The sequence below is a fragment of the Pseudochaenichthys georgianus genome, chromosome 11 (genome assembly GCF_902827115.2).
Source record: "Pseudochaenichthys georgianus chromosome 11, fPseGeo1.2, whole genome shotgun sequence".
NCBI classification, from domain to species: Eukaryota; Metazoa; Chordata; class Actinopteri; order Perciformes; family Channichthyidae; genus Pseudochaenichthys; species Pseudochaenichthys georgianus.
Window position 1 is genome coordinate 7,050,299 of NC_047513.1, and position 18,694 is coordinate 7,068,992.

At 42.7% G+C, this 18,694-nt stretch overlaps 1 protein-coding gene across 2 annotated transcripts; it reads right to left on the reverse strand.

Moving 5' to 3' along the window:
- Positions 1 to 2,257: 2,257 nt before the first annotated feature.
- LOC117455393 (transmembrane protein 74) lies at positions 2,258 to 6,197 on the reverse strand. Of its 2 annotated transcripts, XM_034094904.2 has the most exons (2): positions 6,108 to 6,185; positions 2,258 to 5,778 (listed from the first exon to the last, which is right to left on the reverse strand). In XM_034094904.2, exon 2 carries the CDS (start codon positions 5,766 to 5,768, stop codon positions 4,992 to 4,994), a length of 777 nt encoding a protein of 258 aa, XP_033950795.1. In that variant the 5' UTR covers positions 5,769 to 5,778; positions 6,108 to 6,185; the 3' UTR covers positions 2,258 to 4,991. The 2 variants fall into 2 exon arrangements, with proteins under 2 accessions (XP_033950795.1, XP_033950794.1); XM_034094903.2 differs by having other exon boundaries at positions 2,258 to 6,197.
- Positions 6,198 to 18,694: the final 12,497 nt, after the last annotated feature.

Below are 18,694 nucleotides of genomic sequence, written 5' to 3' on the forward strand. Positions count from 1 at the left end.
ATTTACACTTAGAACAATTTGCATTACACAAACCAGTTCTTACTTACTTTTGAAAAATGTTTGCACAAAGTAGTGCCAAATGCAAAGCTAATGTTACTTTTATAATATTTACGTTGAAGAAATAAAAATAGATAAGATTCTCAGCAAATTGAATAGCAGATTTTAAATAGCATTGCCCCCCAAAGATCAATGCAACACCTTCATTCATAATGCTTATAACATTATTCTTTCAACCTAACATGACTAAATGAGCAGATATTCTAAGCTACATACGGCTCACTGTGAAACACTTATATTTCTCCATGTATTCTGATATAAATAAACCGTCTACTTTTACAACCCGGATGCTGTTGAGTTTCTTTTCTTTGTTATTTTTCCAAATCTGTTCTATATTTAAGTTGTGAGTCACAGTACAGTGACTTCCTGTTTCATGACAATAGAATAAACACTACTCAAATCTGAGTTTAGCTCGTTTTAATAATGCTATCGTTATACATGTAGTAATAATAAATTATATTTCTATAGCGCTTTTCTCTAACTCAAAGACGCTTAATTAATAATAATAATAGTATCTTAAATAGGCCCTATATTGCTTCTTGGGGTTTTCCCTTTCCTGTAGTCGTGTCTTCTTTGGGTTTTTGTTCATGTAAATAGTCTGCAGAGTAACATCACTATGTAACACTCGCGCTACGCTAAGGGGCGGGACATCTTCAATAGGTGGACCAATCACAACAGAGCCGGCCAGCTAACCAATCAGAGCAGACTGGGCTCTGGTGTCAGACAGAGGGTGAAAAGAGGTGCTGCAGCACAGGCAGTATGAGAGAAATAAAGAGCTTTCTGAACATTAGAGCATGGAGACGTGTCCCAGTAGAGCAGCGTTTCTCAAAGTGTGGGTGGTGGGGCGCAGAGATGTGATAGGTGGGTCGCGGAAAAAAAAAAAATTATTTAAAAAAAAAAGAAATTCAAATTTTTTTTTTACATTTTTCTTTCACATTTATTTATTATTTATACACTGGTCGAATATCAAAACAACGACCCGCCCGGGGTGCAAAACGTATCAATGAAAAGCGACCCTCTACCACACAAAACAACACCTGGAGATAACCCAATTTGTGTTCTTTGAAATTGAAAAGGATATTGCATTGTGTTTGTTACTTTCGTTGCAGTTGTATGTCTTAAGTGTAATTTGGCATGCTTTTCTTTTGAAGGCAAGTTTACGCTGTTGACAGTTGTTGTTGTTGCTATGGAAACAAGAAACGTTTCACAGCGGGCGGAACTTGTCATAAAGTCCGCGATAATAAAGCCCACCCATTTAGAGGGATATGATATGATTGGTCAATTGTACTGTCATTTGACATTACTCTCGTTCAGTTACTATAGCTGGCCCTCTGTGAATTCATAGCTGGACGTCCAATCAGCTCCTCTCTTCACAGACTCGCAGAGAGGAGCTTCTTTCATTTAACCCTTCAAATTCAAACAGAAACTGAATAGGCAGATTCAAAGGATTTATTTCTTTGGAAATGTTATTTTAAATACAATTTAATCAAGTTATCTTTGGTAAAACTAATGAAAAATATATAAAGAAAAATATAATTTGTTTTAATGTTTTTAAATATTATTGTGTAGAATATCTTAGGCCCTCAGAGACAGGCTCGCCACTGGTAAAAATCTCTCATACACACGTGTGAAACGCTCTCACAGACACACACAACAGCGTTGCAGTCGGGAAGAAAAGCAATGTGGAGCGAGAGAGCGAGAGAGCAAGAGAGAGAGCACACCTTTATCTATTTAATAAAGTTGTACAAAATAAAGTAAGAAATCATTCCAATGTGTACTATAGGACAGTAAAAAGTTTAAAAGGGGAGTGATTAGTCAAATATGCATAAATAAAAAGAAAGAATGCTAACTAGGTAACATAAGATAAGAATAAACAAGTTTAAATGATTTGTTGTGATCATATTCTAAAGATGTTTGGATTATTGAAAAGTATACAGCTCCCTTTCATCTGAGTGTTGAGAGCTGTATCCATAAATTCATGTTGGGCTCAAAGTAGGGCTGCTCGATTATGGCAAAAATCATAATCTCGATTATTTGGGTCAATAATTGATATCACGATTATTAAAAACGATTAACCATTTACTTTGAAAAACATCAATTTATTGAAGAAAATAATTTGAAAAGTATGTTTTTAACAGTTGATTACCCTGAACTTTAAGTATAATTCAACTGAAAAACCTATTTAAAAAATAAATAAAATCGTTTTATTTCGATTATGTTGTTTTCATAATCGTTGCAAGCCAAAATCGTAATTGCGATTGAAATACGATTTAATTGAGCAGCCCTAGCTCAAAGTGCACCAGATTGATGCATTCAACTTCAACATTTAAAAAAAATCTTCCTGGGGGTGCATGCCCCCGGACCCCCCTAGAGGAGGTGACGTCCACCACCAAATAAAGCAGGTTAAAATAATTAAATTGCATACATTTTATTTTAGTAAACACTGAAAACGGGTCCCACAGACCCAAACAGCACTCAAAGGTTAAAGGTAAGCATATAATAATGTTAAAATGTGCTAAATATATACACTGCAAAAAAACAAAAAAGAGGAGTAAAAGTAGCTCACGACTTGTTTTATTTTTTGAAAGTAACCCTCATCCTAAAAAAAGTTGGAGACCCCTGTTATAGAACGATACATTTGACAATTTTAAGCTTGGCCTACCATTTTATTGGAGCGATGAGGAACAGGTGGGGCTTGAAAAGGCCCACCTGTTCAAAGTGGGGAATGACAGAAAAAGTTTGAGAACCACTGCAGTAGAGGAACTGAATACGAACCTGAAAATGAGCAGAATAGGGCCCCTTTAAATCTAGGTCATGCTGGGAATGTAGAAGAGATCTTATACACACATGTATTGATGGATACATGAATGTCAGATGGCAGATTGGATTGAGTTCTGACTAATTTGAAAACACGTTTTTGGGTTAAGATTAACATATTTCATTTTTTTACTTTCAAAATAGTTTCAGCACAATAAAGTGAGATAGACTACAACCACAAATATAATGTTTAGTTACTTAAATGGACAATTAGACCTTTGAAGTATTTTATGTTGTTGAAAAGTCATCATTTCATTTCGAGGGCTCTTATGTCCAGCAACAATGTGATGACAGAATAAGACATTTCCAGCATGGTTACAGAGAAATATCTGATTATCTAAGTACTTAGCGGTACATGTCAAGTGTTGATGTCAGAGTTGTTTCTACTGAATACTTTTGAATGAATCAAGTGGGAGACTTATGAGCAACAGTTTGAAAGACTGGCCTCTGCACAGACTCAACAGACCTGAGTGCATTGTAGATTGTGTTTTAAATCACAAGGCTGACTTTCATGTTCATATTCATCACTCTGTTGCTTTTGCTATGCTATACCACGCTCTCCTATCCCACGTACTTTACGCAACAAGCTCGCAGCTGTTCTCTCTGATGCCTGTCGAAAAGTCGATATGGGATATGTAAGAAATCACTGAAGCAGATGAGTGTGATTCAAAATGTGAGCACAAACTAACTTCCCCTCTCATAGCACCAGACACCTGTGATGAAAACCAGACATAGGAATCAACTTCATATTTAATTAAAGGTCAGCTTATTCTGCCTTTTTTAATTACATTAACGAGGCGAGAGAGAGCGAAGGTCGCGTGGAGGATAATGTGATCCTGCTGGCCGTAAGCACTCCCAATTACAGAGGCACAGCACTGCTTTCTGCACACTCTGAGCATTCGCAGCATCGTCTGTCAGCGCAGGCCATCCATTACTTCCTACTGCCTTGAATGCGATGCAACATTTCCCTCCAGTTTTGCAGCTTTGGTTTTTAATAAGCGTGCTAAGCGAGCTTGATTGAGGCACTTGTTAAAATGCTCTGGGATTTCTTTGTCTTTTTCCCACTGACTCACAGGCCTCCCACGAGCAATTAAGTCCAACGCCAATTACCAGGAGGGCTCTTCCCCCGGGGTTTGTTGATTATCTCTGCTTTTGAACATCTGCAGTCAAAAGCCCCGAGTGTATTCGGCGTAAACTGAGCTTCCTCCGACATCGGTGCTCAACCACAAAATCTAATTACACCTCCTGTGGTAGTACTATTTGCGTTTCAGCAAGCAAACACAAGCATCTCTCCAGCATGTCACATTTGTATTAAGCAGAATGTCTTCGGGAATGAACACGGATTCATGCAATTGTTTTTCTCACATCTGTTGAAAAGGAAGGCAGTAGCAGTGACATCGCTGCAGTGCATCGGCATGGACATCCACTGCAATGGGGGCATCAGAAGTAGCAATGCATTGTTCAACATCAAGGTGGGTCAGAGATCATCATAAGGCAAACCACTGTCCAACACGGAACAGGATTTCAGGAAAGCAAATGTCATGTTGTACCTTTAAAAAGTAAAATACTAGTATGCACTTGAAAGAGTTATTGGTTGCTGTTATTGTTGCTGATGTCCATGATGGATGTGAAGAGGTGTATTATGGGTTACGTTATATGGGTTAGTCAATGTGATTTAAATAAAGGTTACTAATACCTAAGACAATACCTAAGACAATACCTAAGACAATACCTAAGACAATACCTAATCTCACATGAATATAATGCCACACCCCATTTTAAACTCGTGGATCGCGGACCCCCCCCCCAGCAAAGTCCCAAATTTGAGGAGATTAAGAACTGATCTGTTCAGGGCCGGAATGGACAGAAAGAACAATAACAGACTAACATGAACTCTGGCAGTGTACATAAAGACATGTGAGGAATGAAATAAGACCGTCTTGAACAAATGAAAACATGACCTTTAAACATTTCCATACCAACTAAACGTAACGGTTAGAAATGAAATTTAAAAAAAAGGGCGGTGGACCCCCCACTACATCCGCGATAACAGCACAGCACTAGTAGGATTTCCTGAATACTTGTTCTGAGTCTTTCCTCTTGTTCTGTCCATGCATTCAGCTGAGCACTTCTAAATCCTCCTCAGTTCCTGACACATGTGAGCAGGATTCCGAGCCAGCTCTCAGATTAATGGATCCGTACAACTTTGCTGCGTGTTTGGAATACGCAAAGGCTTTCCTCCTCATCATCTCCCCTTTCCACATGGAGATCATGAGCAGGGTGGAGAGCAGCACGCCCCCGAGGGTGAGCAGGCTCAGCCCCGCTATGACACAGCGGTCCAGATGGGCCCCCACCCTGGCTTTCTCCCGCTCCAGCCGCTCCATCTCCCGGGCGGAAACACTGTCCGGGTCGGCGCGCACATCCCTGGGGACCGTGTAGGATATGGCGACCAAAGAGATACCGGTCACCAGGCATGTCACCGCGATGATGAAGCCGTAATCCACAGACTTCCCCGAAGCCTCAGAGGAGAGGTCTTCGTCGGACAGCAAGTAAAGTTCCGTGATGTCCTCCTCCTCATCTTCCTCCACCAAATCCTCCTCGTACAGTTCACTCGAGGAGCTCTGACTCAGTGTGCAGTTTTGTGGACTTGTCCCGATCAAGTTGACATCATCATCCTCAGCTCGCTGTTTGCGGGTGAAACATGTCTCTGCTTCCTCCCCCGGACGCGCGCCTCTCCGGGTCTCTGTCCATGGCGCTGAGCCCTGAAGCGCCTCATTGACACTTTGCTGATTTAAACCCGGGGAGGTGTCTTTCAGATCGGGCTGGTGACAGTCAAACAGTTCGAGATCAGCCATTTGAGCACGGGGCTGGGTTTCCCGTTTTGCAAAGCCCATGCATCCGTCTCTGTCAGTGAAACACGCACACAAAAATATGTGTAAACTACCTGAAAAGCCACTTTATTCCTGCATCTGAAGTCTTTGCACAGGCATAATTTCTCCTGCATGCACTGCAAGCATTTTAAAGTAGGCTACAGCTGAGCAAGTATTAAATCACTCCCAAGACAACACACAGACAGTGCCATAATATAATTTCCGCTGCTCCGCTTATGTTTGCCTCTCCAATCGCTGCTCCAAAACACTTAGCAACCATGCGACAGGCTAATGAATCCAATTCCAACCATATGGTGTGCCTATAATCGGTTATTAAGTAACAACGTGCGGTCTGCTGAGTACCTCTTTCCCCGTGTCTGTGGCTGCTCGCATCCCCGGCTGCTTCTGCTCCCTGGTCAATCAGAGGGGAAGCTGTGGCAGACCCCTCCCACGGACCGGGCTTCAGCACATCGCCTCATGATTCTTCTTGCCGAGCCAGCAGCTCCCGGTACACGCTCACTAATCACATGAGTAAGGCGGCACACTGCACTGCGAGATATTTCACATTACTGTACCACCTCCTCATAACACATAGGAAGTTATGAGCACTGATTGTTTGATTGATGGTTCATCCATTCTTTATGAGCTGTAAGTCATTATTACGAGCAACTTTTGGGTAGCCGGAGGTCTTCCTTGCTGGGGAGTGTTTTTGTAATGGTGAAGTCATGATTTTCTCACGTTGTTAATGCAATGAGTTAAGAGGGTCATAAACCATAAATCTGCAGTTATTTAAATGTTAATCCATCTGATTCAGGATCACAAGTGCCTCACTTTTTAATAAAAAAGACTGCATTTAACGCACATAGCTAATGATAATAAACTAAATAGCCATTATTAATGGTTAATAATACCCTTAATCCAGAGTGACCTTATAAGAAACAGCAACACTGTGCTTACATGTAAATGAGTTATAGTAATAAACCATACATTCTGCAGTTATTCAAGACATCCTAATAAAGGGTTACAACTTTCTCACTTTCTAATAAACAGTAGAAAACCAGTTAAATGCACGATTTATTTTTCAGTTATTCATGTTTAGAACATCATTAATAAAGAATCAAGAGTTTCTCACTTTTAATAATTTACCAGCAATAGTATTCTGCTGTTAGCAGTGCAGCGCTGTGGACGTATGCATTTTTTTTTAACTTTAGCTAAATGCTAAAGTAAGCATACAAAAATGCTAACAGTGTCATTGGAACATGCAGATGTTGAGCAGGGACTGGTCACAAGCTTAGTTTAGCTTGTGTTCATCCTGAGGGGAACTTGAATGTTCAGTGAACCAAAATCCGTGAAATCCATTTCACTGAAAACCGTAAATATCAGCGCTAGATCTGGTGCTAGTTGAAAAGGTCTACACAATTAATTGGGATACCTCCTCTGGATACCTTGAATGTCTATTAAATATCATAAAAATCCACTCAACAATTGTTGAGATTACATTCAGGACAAAAGGTGGTGAATGTTTTCCAGCATTGTTATAGCCGTGCAGCTATCGTGGCAATAAGGACTTGTGCTACAATAAATCATGCCTGCAGTCGGAAATGTCAATAAATTGTCATAAAACTGTAAAACATTGTATTTAGTTTAGGGACAAATGCAAACAAATGGCAGCAGCTTACTGTAAGGGAAACTTCTGCAGCAATGGAGAGTCAGGACTCAGAGAGACACGAGGAGAGTTGGAGCTTTGATGTCAAACAATGATATTTATTACAAGGATACGGCCGGAGAATCCATATCACAAGTCACAGCAGCAAAAGGTTCTGACTGCATGGCTGGGTTGTCATGTCAATTCTGATCAGCCTATCTCTCGATAGACCTTTTAATAGTTTACAGAGAGTTAATGAGCATATTGGGGGAGGCGTAAACATCTGAGCTTAGAAAGCCAGCGTTCCCACAGCCATAAACCACATTTCGTGACCGAGAGTTGAACTGGTTTATCAAGATAGCTGGAGCCTCCCATTCCTTAAGAGAGATAACAGAGCCAGGGTTTGGTCATAAATGTCAACAGGCAATAAGGTTAAATATCTTAGGAGTAAGGAAGAATTATTCTTTGACACTTAGGAATAAGGAAAAAATATTCTCTAACACTTACAATAACACGATAAGGATGTGTTGCATAAAGGATTTCGAGGGAAGGATAATTTGCGACCCTGGTGAGGCTTTATCGCTTTAAAAAGGTCAAAACATATCATTACCCAGAGTTCATTAGTTAAGATGAGCAAACAATTGATGGTGACATTTAAAAAAATGGGACATGATCAGATACAATTGCTATTTTTAAAATATGTTTTAGTTCAGATGGCCTGAAGCTCCTCACTGAAAGGTCAGAGGTCAGATGTTGATTGCATTGGAGGGTCCCTCTGGTTAATCACGGTTCTGCCGGAGGATAGAGAACAAAAAACACAAACCGGGACCATTAATTTTTCATGGGCACAAAAAAAGTAGTTCTTGGTTTAAAATGGCAGATGTTGATTTATAAAACATCCATACCAACCACTTTAATGTTATTTGTTAATAACCTTAGAGGGTTTTAAGGGAACAATGGTCACATGATAAGCTTATTTCTCTAAAGTGATGTTATTTATGCGTTATTGATTGCTCAAGGTAAAGTGTGTGTTCAGGCTCTTCTTTGGCAGGTCAAAGTTCAGCAATATACTGTCCAAATGCAAACTTTTCAATTTTCATAGTCTTGTTCTACTTTCCCAAGTTCGATTGGTATTCAGAATCATTCACAATTCTACAACACCACCGTTGAGGGGCTTTTTTCAGTTTCGCCGTGAGCAGAGTTGCAGAAACTCCAGATCTTCATCAAATGCAGATCTAACCATCCCTCTGAGGCGCACTGCCTTTGGACGATCAGCATTTTCGTTTACGGCCATCAAGCACTGGAATACTCTTCCAGTTGAACCTAAAACCTGTACTGATTTTAACTCGTTTTCCTATGGTGCAACAAAAATGATATTAAGCAACCAGTCATGCCAACATTAATTACACTGTAATCTGAGTTTTTTAATTTGAACTGTATTGTCATACTATATCTTAGATATTTTATTTAAGTGTATTTGAAGTGTAGTAAGTATTATGTTCGTAACCTGAATTTAAATCAGGCTTTTGTAATTATTTGAGTGACCGAGAAAGTGTATTTCACGTGTACTATGTATTAATTTATTGAGCTGTACTTAAATCAGGTTTTAAAATTGTTTGACTGATAGAGATCGTGCAATGTTATTATTTGTTTATTGATTGTTATGAACCTGTCTGAGGACCACAGATGGAAATGAGCTATTAACTACAGTATAATCTGGCATATTGCATCTCTTCTCTTTGCTGAGATTAATGTTTTTGTATGCATGGTCCTTCTATAAATAAATACAAACAAATACAAATAAAAGCAGGGGCCCTGTAGCTAATAACTTATTTTTTAAGGTTATTTCGGATTTTGATGGATTATTTATTCAAGGTCTGATTGCAGTTTGAAATTCTGGTGAATATTTTTCTGTCCTAGGTTTATGAAAATACACATATTTACCTTCTTGCAGAAAGAGACTTAATTGCAATCTCTTATCTTTATCGTCAATATTAGGCCATGGTCTGCAGCTAGTGAGTTTAACTTGGCAAAGAGCCTTGATCTGTCTGAAGTTATATGTCGTATTCCATCGTTTTAATCCGTACAGAAATAGGTGTTTGTATACAGACTTTTTCTGCATGTCTACAGAGCCATGATAGCTGATGTCCAGTCTTTATGCTAAACTAAGCTGTAAGAACTGAAACATCATTGATATTCCAGTCCAATATTCAGCAAGAATGCAAAAAAAGCACATTGCCCAAAATGTCAACCCATTCCTTAAATAGTGTATAACAGGATTAAAATAGAAGAATCACTCTGCACTATTTAGTTCAGCCCCACAAATTCCCAGTAATTCATATGACATTATCTCAGTGTGATCAACAGCACTTAACCAAACAGGATCACTAGTCAAAGAAAGGTTGTATTAATTACTGGATTAACCGTCCTGCAAACGTATTCAACGTAATTTTCGCTACAGTATGCTTTCAAACAATATTATTGTAACAAAAGAACGGCTCAGAAGTCCAGAAAAAGGGATTCCCCTCCTATGAAATTAGCCTTTTCAAATCTGGCCCATTTCCAGAGGAGCATCCTGCAGCTGGAAGAAACTTTGATATTCAATCACCACCATGTCCAATCCTTTACAGCCAGTTCTCAGGGAAGAGCTCGTATCTCCAAACAAATCAACAATACTGTCAGATGTACAAAAGAAGTTTAGAATATTCATTTAAGGCTTTTTCTTCGACAAACAGAAGGATAATTCCGTCTTTCAATTGAATTAAACATCATTGGCGTCACAAGGTTTTCAAATGACAGCCACAATATGCAGGAATGGGTAAATTCCACTTCCTGACCCCCTTATAGAAATCCTCCAGCTCCGCTGCCTCAGCAGAGCGCTGGAGCATATGTAGGCTATACATAGCCAAAGGTTATGATTACAAAGCGCTTCAATGCTCCACCATTCAAGGTCATTTCTTCTCTTTAGCGAGATCAACCACCCTGAAGCTAACTGGTGCTCCACACATGTTGTATGCTCTGTTAGCTGTGCATTTGGTGCCTTAGGGTGGCGTTAACATTTCTGACAGAGGAAGAGAGATGGCAGACGGACTAAGAGTCTGCAGGGTCCAGGAGACAGTAAGTTCCTCTACTAAAGACATGAGTGTGTGACACATTACAACTAAATATCGTATGATTTGAAACCCTTATATTGCTGATTGGCTAAATAATTGATTCATCGTTCATATTTTTTATTGACAGTTCACAAAAATAATGATTGTTCCTCTTCCCTTCCTCTGTGAGTCACAGACTGTAAAGATGTCTGCCTTCTCTCCGATGTAATGGAACCTTATGACACTTGTGTTGCTCAAAACACAGTGTTTGAACACAAACGCAGCACACAGGAAACCAGAAACAGTGGGTAATGATTATGAATGCTAAATCTCAGCAGGCACAGGACAGGGCAGGTAAACAACAGAGGTAAGCTCAGTCCAAGCAGACAACCTGGCAGAAGGTAGGTCGAGGCAGGGCAGAGGATCTGGAGCCAGTAGGAGCGTCAGATGGGAACACCAAGCAGGAACCAGAAGAAGATATTAAAGGTCCCATGTCATGCTTTTCCGGTTATTACCCGTCCCCTTGTGTGTTATGAAGCTTTTTCTGCATGTAAACGGTCTGCAGAGTCAAAACCCCTCAAAGTACACCCTGTAGCGAGTACACCTCTAACACAGAAAACACCTGTCTATGCTGCCCCAGAACGCCTGATTGGACATTTATCTTTTTCTTCCTGGGTACAGTGAGGTGCCAAATGGACCCATTGGTAGACCAATCCGTGGAGCTCCTCACACACACACACTACACTCTCTCTGTGGCGAAACTGTGATGCGCTGGGGGGGGGGGATGCTAATGGAGCAGCGAAACTGTGGCGCGCTTACACTGTAGGCGCGCGGCGTTTGGGGGTGCGGGTGCTAGTGGAGCCTCGCAGATGGGGGTGCTGCAGGCCCCTCAGCATCCCCTCCTTCCCGCGTCCATTTGCGATGTCTCGCAGACCCCACGCAGCAACCAGGAAATGAGCCCAGTTCACACTGTCCGCTCCTCGAGCCGCGCAACGTCCCACCAACACGGCACCCAGACCCCACGCAGCATTCTCATCCGTTTGTCATTACTGGTGTCATTTTCTGGTTGCTAACAAACGCCATTTTACCACATAATCACTGATGTTCCGCTGTAACAGTGGTGGACTCATCAGAACAGAGTGGGCGAGCTGACCAATCAGAGCACAGTGGGCTCATGGGGGGTGGGGGGCGGGAGCTCCAACAAGGCGTTTAGGACAGAGTGAGTGAATACACATACTAAACCAATGTGAGTTTGGAAAATTGCACAATATAAATCTATTCTAGTAGACCTCAACTATGGAATTATGATCAGTAGAAATGGCCATGACATGGGACCTTTAAGGTGGGAGACAGAAAGGCTGGTGGGCTTCCTGGAATCAGAGAGAAAGTTCGGTCAGAGGCAGCTGGGAGCATGATGATGATGATGATGATGATGATGATGATGATGATGATGATGGTGATGATGATGATGATGATGATGATGATGATGATGATGATGATGATGATGATGATGATGATGATGATGATGATGAAAGGAGTAAAATAAATTGATAAAAGCGTCTCATTTTTGGGAAGATACCATGTATTGACAAAATATCTGTGGACACCAGTTCTTGTATTTGTTGGACCTGGGCTTGACCTGTTGAATCCAGTAAAGGGAAATCTTTACGCTAAAGCATACGATAACATTTTAAACTTAACTTTCACAGTTTCACGTATGGATTATTCCTGACATGCAAGAAAATAAAAAACCGTGGCCATTTCTCACTGATGATTTACAATATTTTTCCACAGATGGTTGAAAATGTGCTCAGGAGTATATGTTTAGTGTGTGCTCTGTCAATGTGGAAATCCAAACACCGTGACGATCTCCTAACCTATCAGGCTCTCCTCTCCTCTTTCTCTGCTTCGATCTCTCAGGCAAAAAGCACTTTCTTTCAAGATAAGATCCAATCTTCCTATTCCAATCCCAAAAAACTATTTTCCATCTTCTCCTCCCTCCTGGACCCTCCCAAAGCCCCTTCCCCCTCCTCCCTTCTGTCAAGCGACTTTGTTAACCACTTTGAAAGGTTGATGATATTCGCTCTTCTTTTTCTGACTCACCTTTACTCACCGCTGGGTCACCAGACCCTACTTTCACCCACACACTGACCTCCTTTTCCCCTCTCTCTCCAAGTGAGGTTCTTACCTCTGCCCGTCCTACCACCAGTCCTCTGGACCCTATCCCTTCAAACCTCCTTCATACTATCGCTCCTGATATTCTACCGTTTCTCACCCATTTCATCAACACTTCTCAAACTTCTGGTCACTTTCCAAACAGTCTCAAGGAGGCAGGAGTAAACCCTCTCCTAAAGAAACCCACTCTCAACCCGTCAGATATTATAAACTACAGGCCTGTCTCTCTCCTCCCGTTCCTGTCTAAAACACTTGAACGCGCTGTCTTTAGACAACTCTCCTGCTATCTCCATCAGAACAACCTTCTGGATCCACACCAGTCTGGTTTCAAGGCAGGTCACTCCACAGAAACTGCCCTCCTTGCTGTCACTGAGGAACTGCACACTGCCAAAGCAGCATCCCTCTCCTCTGTCATCATCCTGTTGGACCTGTCTGCTGCATTGGACACGGTGAACCATCAGATCCTCCTTCGCACTCTCCAAGAACTTGGAGTTTCAGGCTCTGCACTTTCCCTCCTCACCTCATACCTCAAAGACCGTACCTACAGAGTTACTTGGAGAGGGTCCGAGTCCGACCCTTGTCAATTAACTACAGGGGTCCCTCAGGGCTCTGTTCTTGGTCCCCTCCTCTTCTCCTTGTACACAAACTCGCTCGGATCTGTCATTAGCCCGCATGGTTTTTCATACCACTGCTACGCTGACGACACCCAATTAATTCTGTCCTTTCCCCGCTCAGAGACCCAGGTCGTCGCACGCATCTCTGCTTGTCAAGCTGACATCTCTCAGTGGATGTCTGCTCATCACCTCAAGCTCAAACTTGACAAGAATGAACTGCTTTTCCTTCCGGGAAAAGATTGTCCCACTCTTGACCTAACAATCAACATTGGCACCTCTGTTGTTTCCCCGACTCAGACTGCAAGGAATCTGGGTGTGATCCTAGATAACAAACTGTCCTTCACTGCAAACATCGCTGCTCCAACCCGCTGCTGCAGATACACGCTTTACAACATCAGGAGGATCCGTCCCCAGCTGACCCAGAAAGCGACGCAGGTTCTGGTCCAGGCTCTCGTCATTTCACGCCTAGACTACTGCAACTCCCTCCTGGCTGGTCTACCTGCATGTGCCATCCGACCTCTGCAGCTCATCCAGAATGCAGCGGCTCGTCTGGTCTTCAACCTTCCTAAATTCTCCCACACCACGCCGCTCCTCCGCTCCCTCCACTGGCTTCTGATAACTGCGAGAATCCACTTCAAGACACTGGTACTTGCGTACCATGCTGCGAATGGATCTGGCCCTTCCTACATCCAGGACATGGTTAAACCGTACACCCCAGCATGTGCACTCCGCTCTGCATCAACCAAACAGCTCGCTGCACCCTCACTGCGAAGGGACCCAAGTTCCCATCAGCAAAAACACGTGGGTTTGCTATCCTGGCTCCAAAATGGTGGAATGAGCTCCCAATTGACATCAGGACAGCAGATAGCTTACACACCTTCCGGCGCAGACTGAAAACTCATCTCTTTCAACTCCACTTTGAGCGATAGAACTATTAACAAAGCACTTATGGACTGGCTTATCTAAAGCCAGTTGAGTAGCACTTGAAATTGTTTTGCTCTATGAAACCTGATGTACTTATATGATTCTGTTTTCTTCAAGTTTGTATTTTGTTGGTCGAACGCACTTATTGTAAGTCGCTTTGGATAAAAGCGTCAGCTAAATGCAATGTAATGTAATGTAATGACACACACATTATCTCTAGAGCTTTCTGCACACCACATGTAAACACTTCTGCACAAATCTTTGCTGCAGCTACAGAAACAGTAGTATGAGAGGCTTGTATTGGTTTTAAATGATGCAATTAAGTTGTTGAGTGCTAGCCAGCTGTTTGTGTCTCTGGCGCTCCGACAGGTGACGGGCTTCTTAGACATCTGATGTCAAATTGTATGTGTCACTTGGATGAGTCAGCAATACAGACGCCTGAGGAAAAGCTGCTCCGCTTCTCATTCAGGCTCAGCAAGCACCAGTTATCCTACACAGGAATGCTTTTTTTATATTAAGATGAATTGTTGTGGATTTATCTTTTATTTTATTAGTTTGTGAGTCTGAAATACATTTTTGATTTTAAATATTTAGATGCTGAGCTGAGGATGTCATAGCAGCGTTGTAATGCCTACAGTTAAATGGGTACAGGGTTATTATAATAAACATCACCCTAAATACATGGGTAGGTACAAGATATGCCAAAGGCTGTACTTTCTCTCTTTTGCATTCATTTAAAATAAAAATGTATGATATTGTCAGTTGTGGTAGTTTTTAAAGTTCAAGGAAAAGAGAGCATATATCTGTAAATAAATACAAAAGTTGCTAAAACTTGCCCACATTCTTGTTGACTTCTTATAAGAATTCTAAAAAAAAAATGTTTTATTACCCACATGGCTTCCATTGCATTCAATGAAACAGCAACAGATGTAATAAAACACACTATTCAACATGATCATTAAAACACTTTTCCCATGTGCTAATGATTCTTAAGTATTTAGAAAGTTAGAAAATTACTTAAAAAATATTAACTTCTGTTCTTGTCATGTCACGGTTTTAGTTTTGTGTCTGTTAATGGGTTTTGTTTTGCTGTTCTTTTCTCCCTGTGTTTTCCTCCCTGTCGTTAGTTTCCCTGGTGTGTCGTTGACTGTGTTCGCGAGGTAGTGTTCTGTTTTGTTCCTTAAGACCTTGAAATAAAGGTATTTTTTCCTGTTTATTCTGTATTTGGGTCCTGCCTGCTTCACTCACCCTAACAGAATGAACCAACCAGAAATGGACCAGGCAGATGATCCATTTGAGGTGGAATTAAGTAATTTTACCTTTTTTTTGGCTTGCTGCTTTGATTGGTGGAAGGGAGCGTCCAGTGTTCGGCAGAAGAGGGCCGCTCCTCCAGACATGTGATTCCCGGCCTGCTAGCTCCATCCATGCTAGCCCCCTGCCTCCCAATTCCCAACCTGACACCATACGTCTCGGTGTGTTCCATCTGGAGTCAACCCCTGCTTCTTCCCCATTTCCTGCTCCTGCCCAGGAGCCGTTCTCGGGTACTCGTCTGGCTTTTGGAGGTCCACTGAGCCTCAAAAAGGCTCCTAAGAGAAGGAGTCACAAGTCCAGGCTAGCAGCCCGAGCCCCAGAAGCCATGCTTTGGGCTCCAGTAAAGGCCACAGCAGCCATGGTACCGTGCTCCAGTGCCAGCCCACACCCATGGTACCGTGCTCCAGTACCATCCCACACAGCCATGGTTCCGTGTTCCGGGTTCCGTGCCCAGCAGCCATGGTTCCTGCTCCAGTACCGGCCCACACAGCCATGGTTCCGGCTCCAGAACCGGCCCACACAGCCATGGATCCAGCCCCAGTTCTGGCCCCAGCAGCCATGGTTCCAGACCCAGTTCTGGCCCCAGCAGCCATGGTTCCGGCCCCAGTTCTGGCCCCAGCAGCCATGGTTCCAGCCTTAGTCCTGGCCTCAGCAGCCATGGTTCCGGCTCCAGAACCGGCCCACAAAGCCATGGATCCGTGCACCAGTACAGGCCCACACAGCCATGCTTCCGTGCTCCATTACCTGGCTCACACGGCCAGGGTCCAGGCTTGCTTCTGTTCCGTGCCCAACAGCCATGGTTCCGGCTCCAGAACCGGCCCCAGCAGCCATGGTTTCGGCTCCAGTACTAGCTCTCCGGCCTACGCCAGCTCCCCGTGTCCTGTCAGCGTACCGGCCGATTCCAGCCCCTCGTTTCCTGTTGGCTCTCCTGCCGACGCCAGCTCCCGTGTCCTGTCGGCATTCCGGCTGACTCCAGCCCCCCGTGTTACTCGTCGAACCGACCGTCTCAAGTCTCCTCTCAGGTCCTTCTCAAGTCCCCTCTTGAGTCTCTTCTCGAGTCACCTCTCAAGTCTCCTCTTGAGTCCCCTCTCGAGTCTCCTCTCAAGTTCTTTCTCAAGTCCCCTCTCGAGTCTCTTCTCGAGTCACCTCTCAAGTCTCCTCTTGAGTCCCCTCTCGAGTCTCCTCTCAAGTTCCCTCTCGAGTTCCCTTTCAAGTCATCTCTCGAGTCCCCTCTCAAGTATCCTCTCGAGTTCCCTCTCAAGTCTCCTCTCGAGTAGGGTTGGGTACCGAGAACCGGTTCCGGTTCGGAACCGGTTCCAACATTTCGATTCCAACGGTATCATTTAGAAATGTGAATTTCGGTTCCGCTTTTCGATTCCTGAGGAACTGTTTCTCGCAGCTCTCCGTAGCCTGCTGCATGACTGCAGCGGGGCGGGAAATGTAGCGTTGTATCTACATTTCCTACAGTGTAACCTGAGACCAGGGCCGGCCCGTCGCACTGGCATTATAAATGTTCGCCTAGGGCGCCAGATCTGTGGAGGCGCTGCGCTGACAGCTCTGGGAGAAAAAATAAATGTTTTGACCGTTGGGGCTCATCCTAATTTTCGACCTTGATGTAACAACATTCATAATTAAGTAAATGTAACACCCTTTTCACCCCGGTTACACTTTTCATTTGCCCTGTACGATGGGCGCTGCAAGTGATGAAAATGGGGGATGTTGGCTTATCTGGCAACCGCAGCTCACAGCCAAAGTGCGCGTGAGCGAGGGAGAAAGGGAGGGTGCACTGGAACCCGGCGCTGTTGTTATTAGCATCTGGTGCTAGCTGCTCTTACGGAAGAAGAAGATGTTTTCTTCATGATGTGGGAGGAGAGTCCTCTCCAGTCTGACTGAGAGGCTGATAACTACAGCTCAGTGAGGTAAAGGACTCTGAGTGTTTAGATAGTTCACTTTAGTCTAAGTTATCTCAGTGGGTCTCAAACGTTTTGATCACAATTTATGTAACACATATTTCCAAGGCTCTCCTTTATAATTATTGGGATAAAACAGGTTTGAAATCATTCCAATGTATACTATAGGACAGTAAACCAGACATATCGTTTTAAACTGGAGAGATAAAAAGATATGCATAAATAAAATAGTAAAATAAGATATGAATGAACAACAAAAATAAAATGCATTACATGTAGGCTATTTGTTATTTAATTATTAAAATGTAAACTGATCTTTTTCATATGGGTGTTTAGAGTTGTACCCCCCTAGATCTAGTCTCTAGTAATTCTGCGTGTGCACCAGATTGAAGCATTTTACTTCAAAATGTTCAAACATTTCTTCCCGGTATGCCTGAGAGGCAAATATGCTTGTTTTTCTCAACAAGAACTGTTTTTAAAAGTTGGACTGTTGCAGCTTCAGTGGTTCTCAGGTTAAAGTTACATAGCAGTGAATATAAACAGACTGATTAATGTGAATATTACTTTAAAACTAACCTGTGTAAAGTTCTCAAATAAATGTAATTTTTTTGGTGGAAGAAGCATGTATCATTTTTTTACCCCTGCCCTCAAAGAATCGGAATCGAGAACCGTTAAGAACCGGAATCGAAAGTAGAATCGGAATCGGAATCGGAATCGTGGAATTCAAACGATACCCAACCCTACTCTCGAGTCTCCTCTCGAGTCCCCTCTGCCTTGCCCCCGGGCCGTTTGCCCTCCACCCGTCCTCCACCCGTCCTTTTCGAAGTTTGGACTTTGTTTGTGTGTTTAGGGACGTCTAGAATCCGTCCCTTGAGGGGGCGGTTCTGTCACGATTCTTATGTCATGTCACGGTTTTAGTTTTGTGTCGTTGACTGTGTTCACGAGGTATTGTTCTGTTTTGTTCCTTAAGACCTTGAAATAAAGGTATTTTTTCCTGTTTATTCTGCATTTGGGTCCTGCCTGCTTGACTCACCCTAACAGTTCTGGGCAGATTTGGTCCTAGAGATGTTGACTCCATGGTCGCTCTCCATCTTCGGGTGTCGACATAAGATAAGATCTGATATACTTTATTGATCCCAAATTGGGAAATGTTTTCGTTGAAGCAGGATGTAAAACTGTAAAAGTATTGCACATAATTAGAAATAAAGTAGAACATATACAATTGTACAATATAAACATTTCAAAAAAGAAGATAACACAGAAGCAAAAGACTGAAAAT

Coding starts and splice junctions, on each gene's coding strand:
- LOC117455393 (XM_034094903.2), bottom strand. CDS start 5,768: ATGGGCTTTGCAAAACGGGAAACCCAGCCCCGTGCTCAAATGGCTGAT.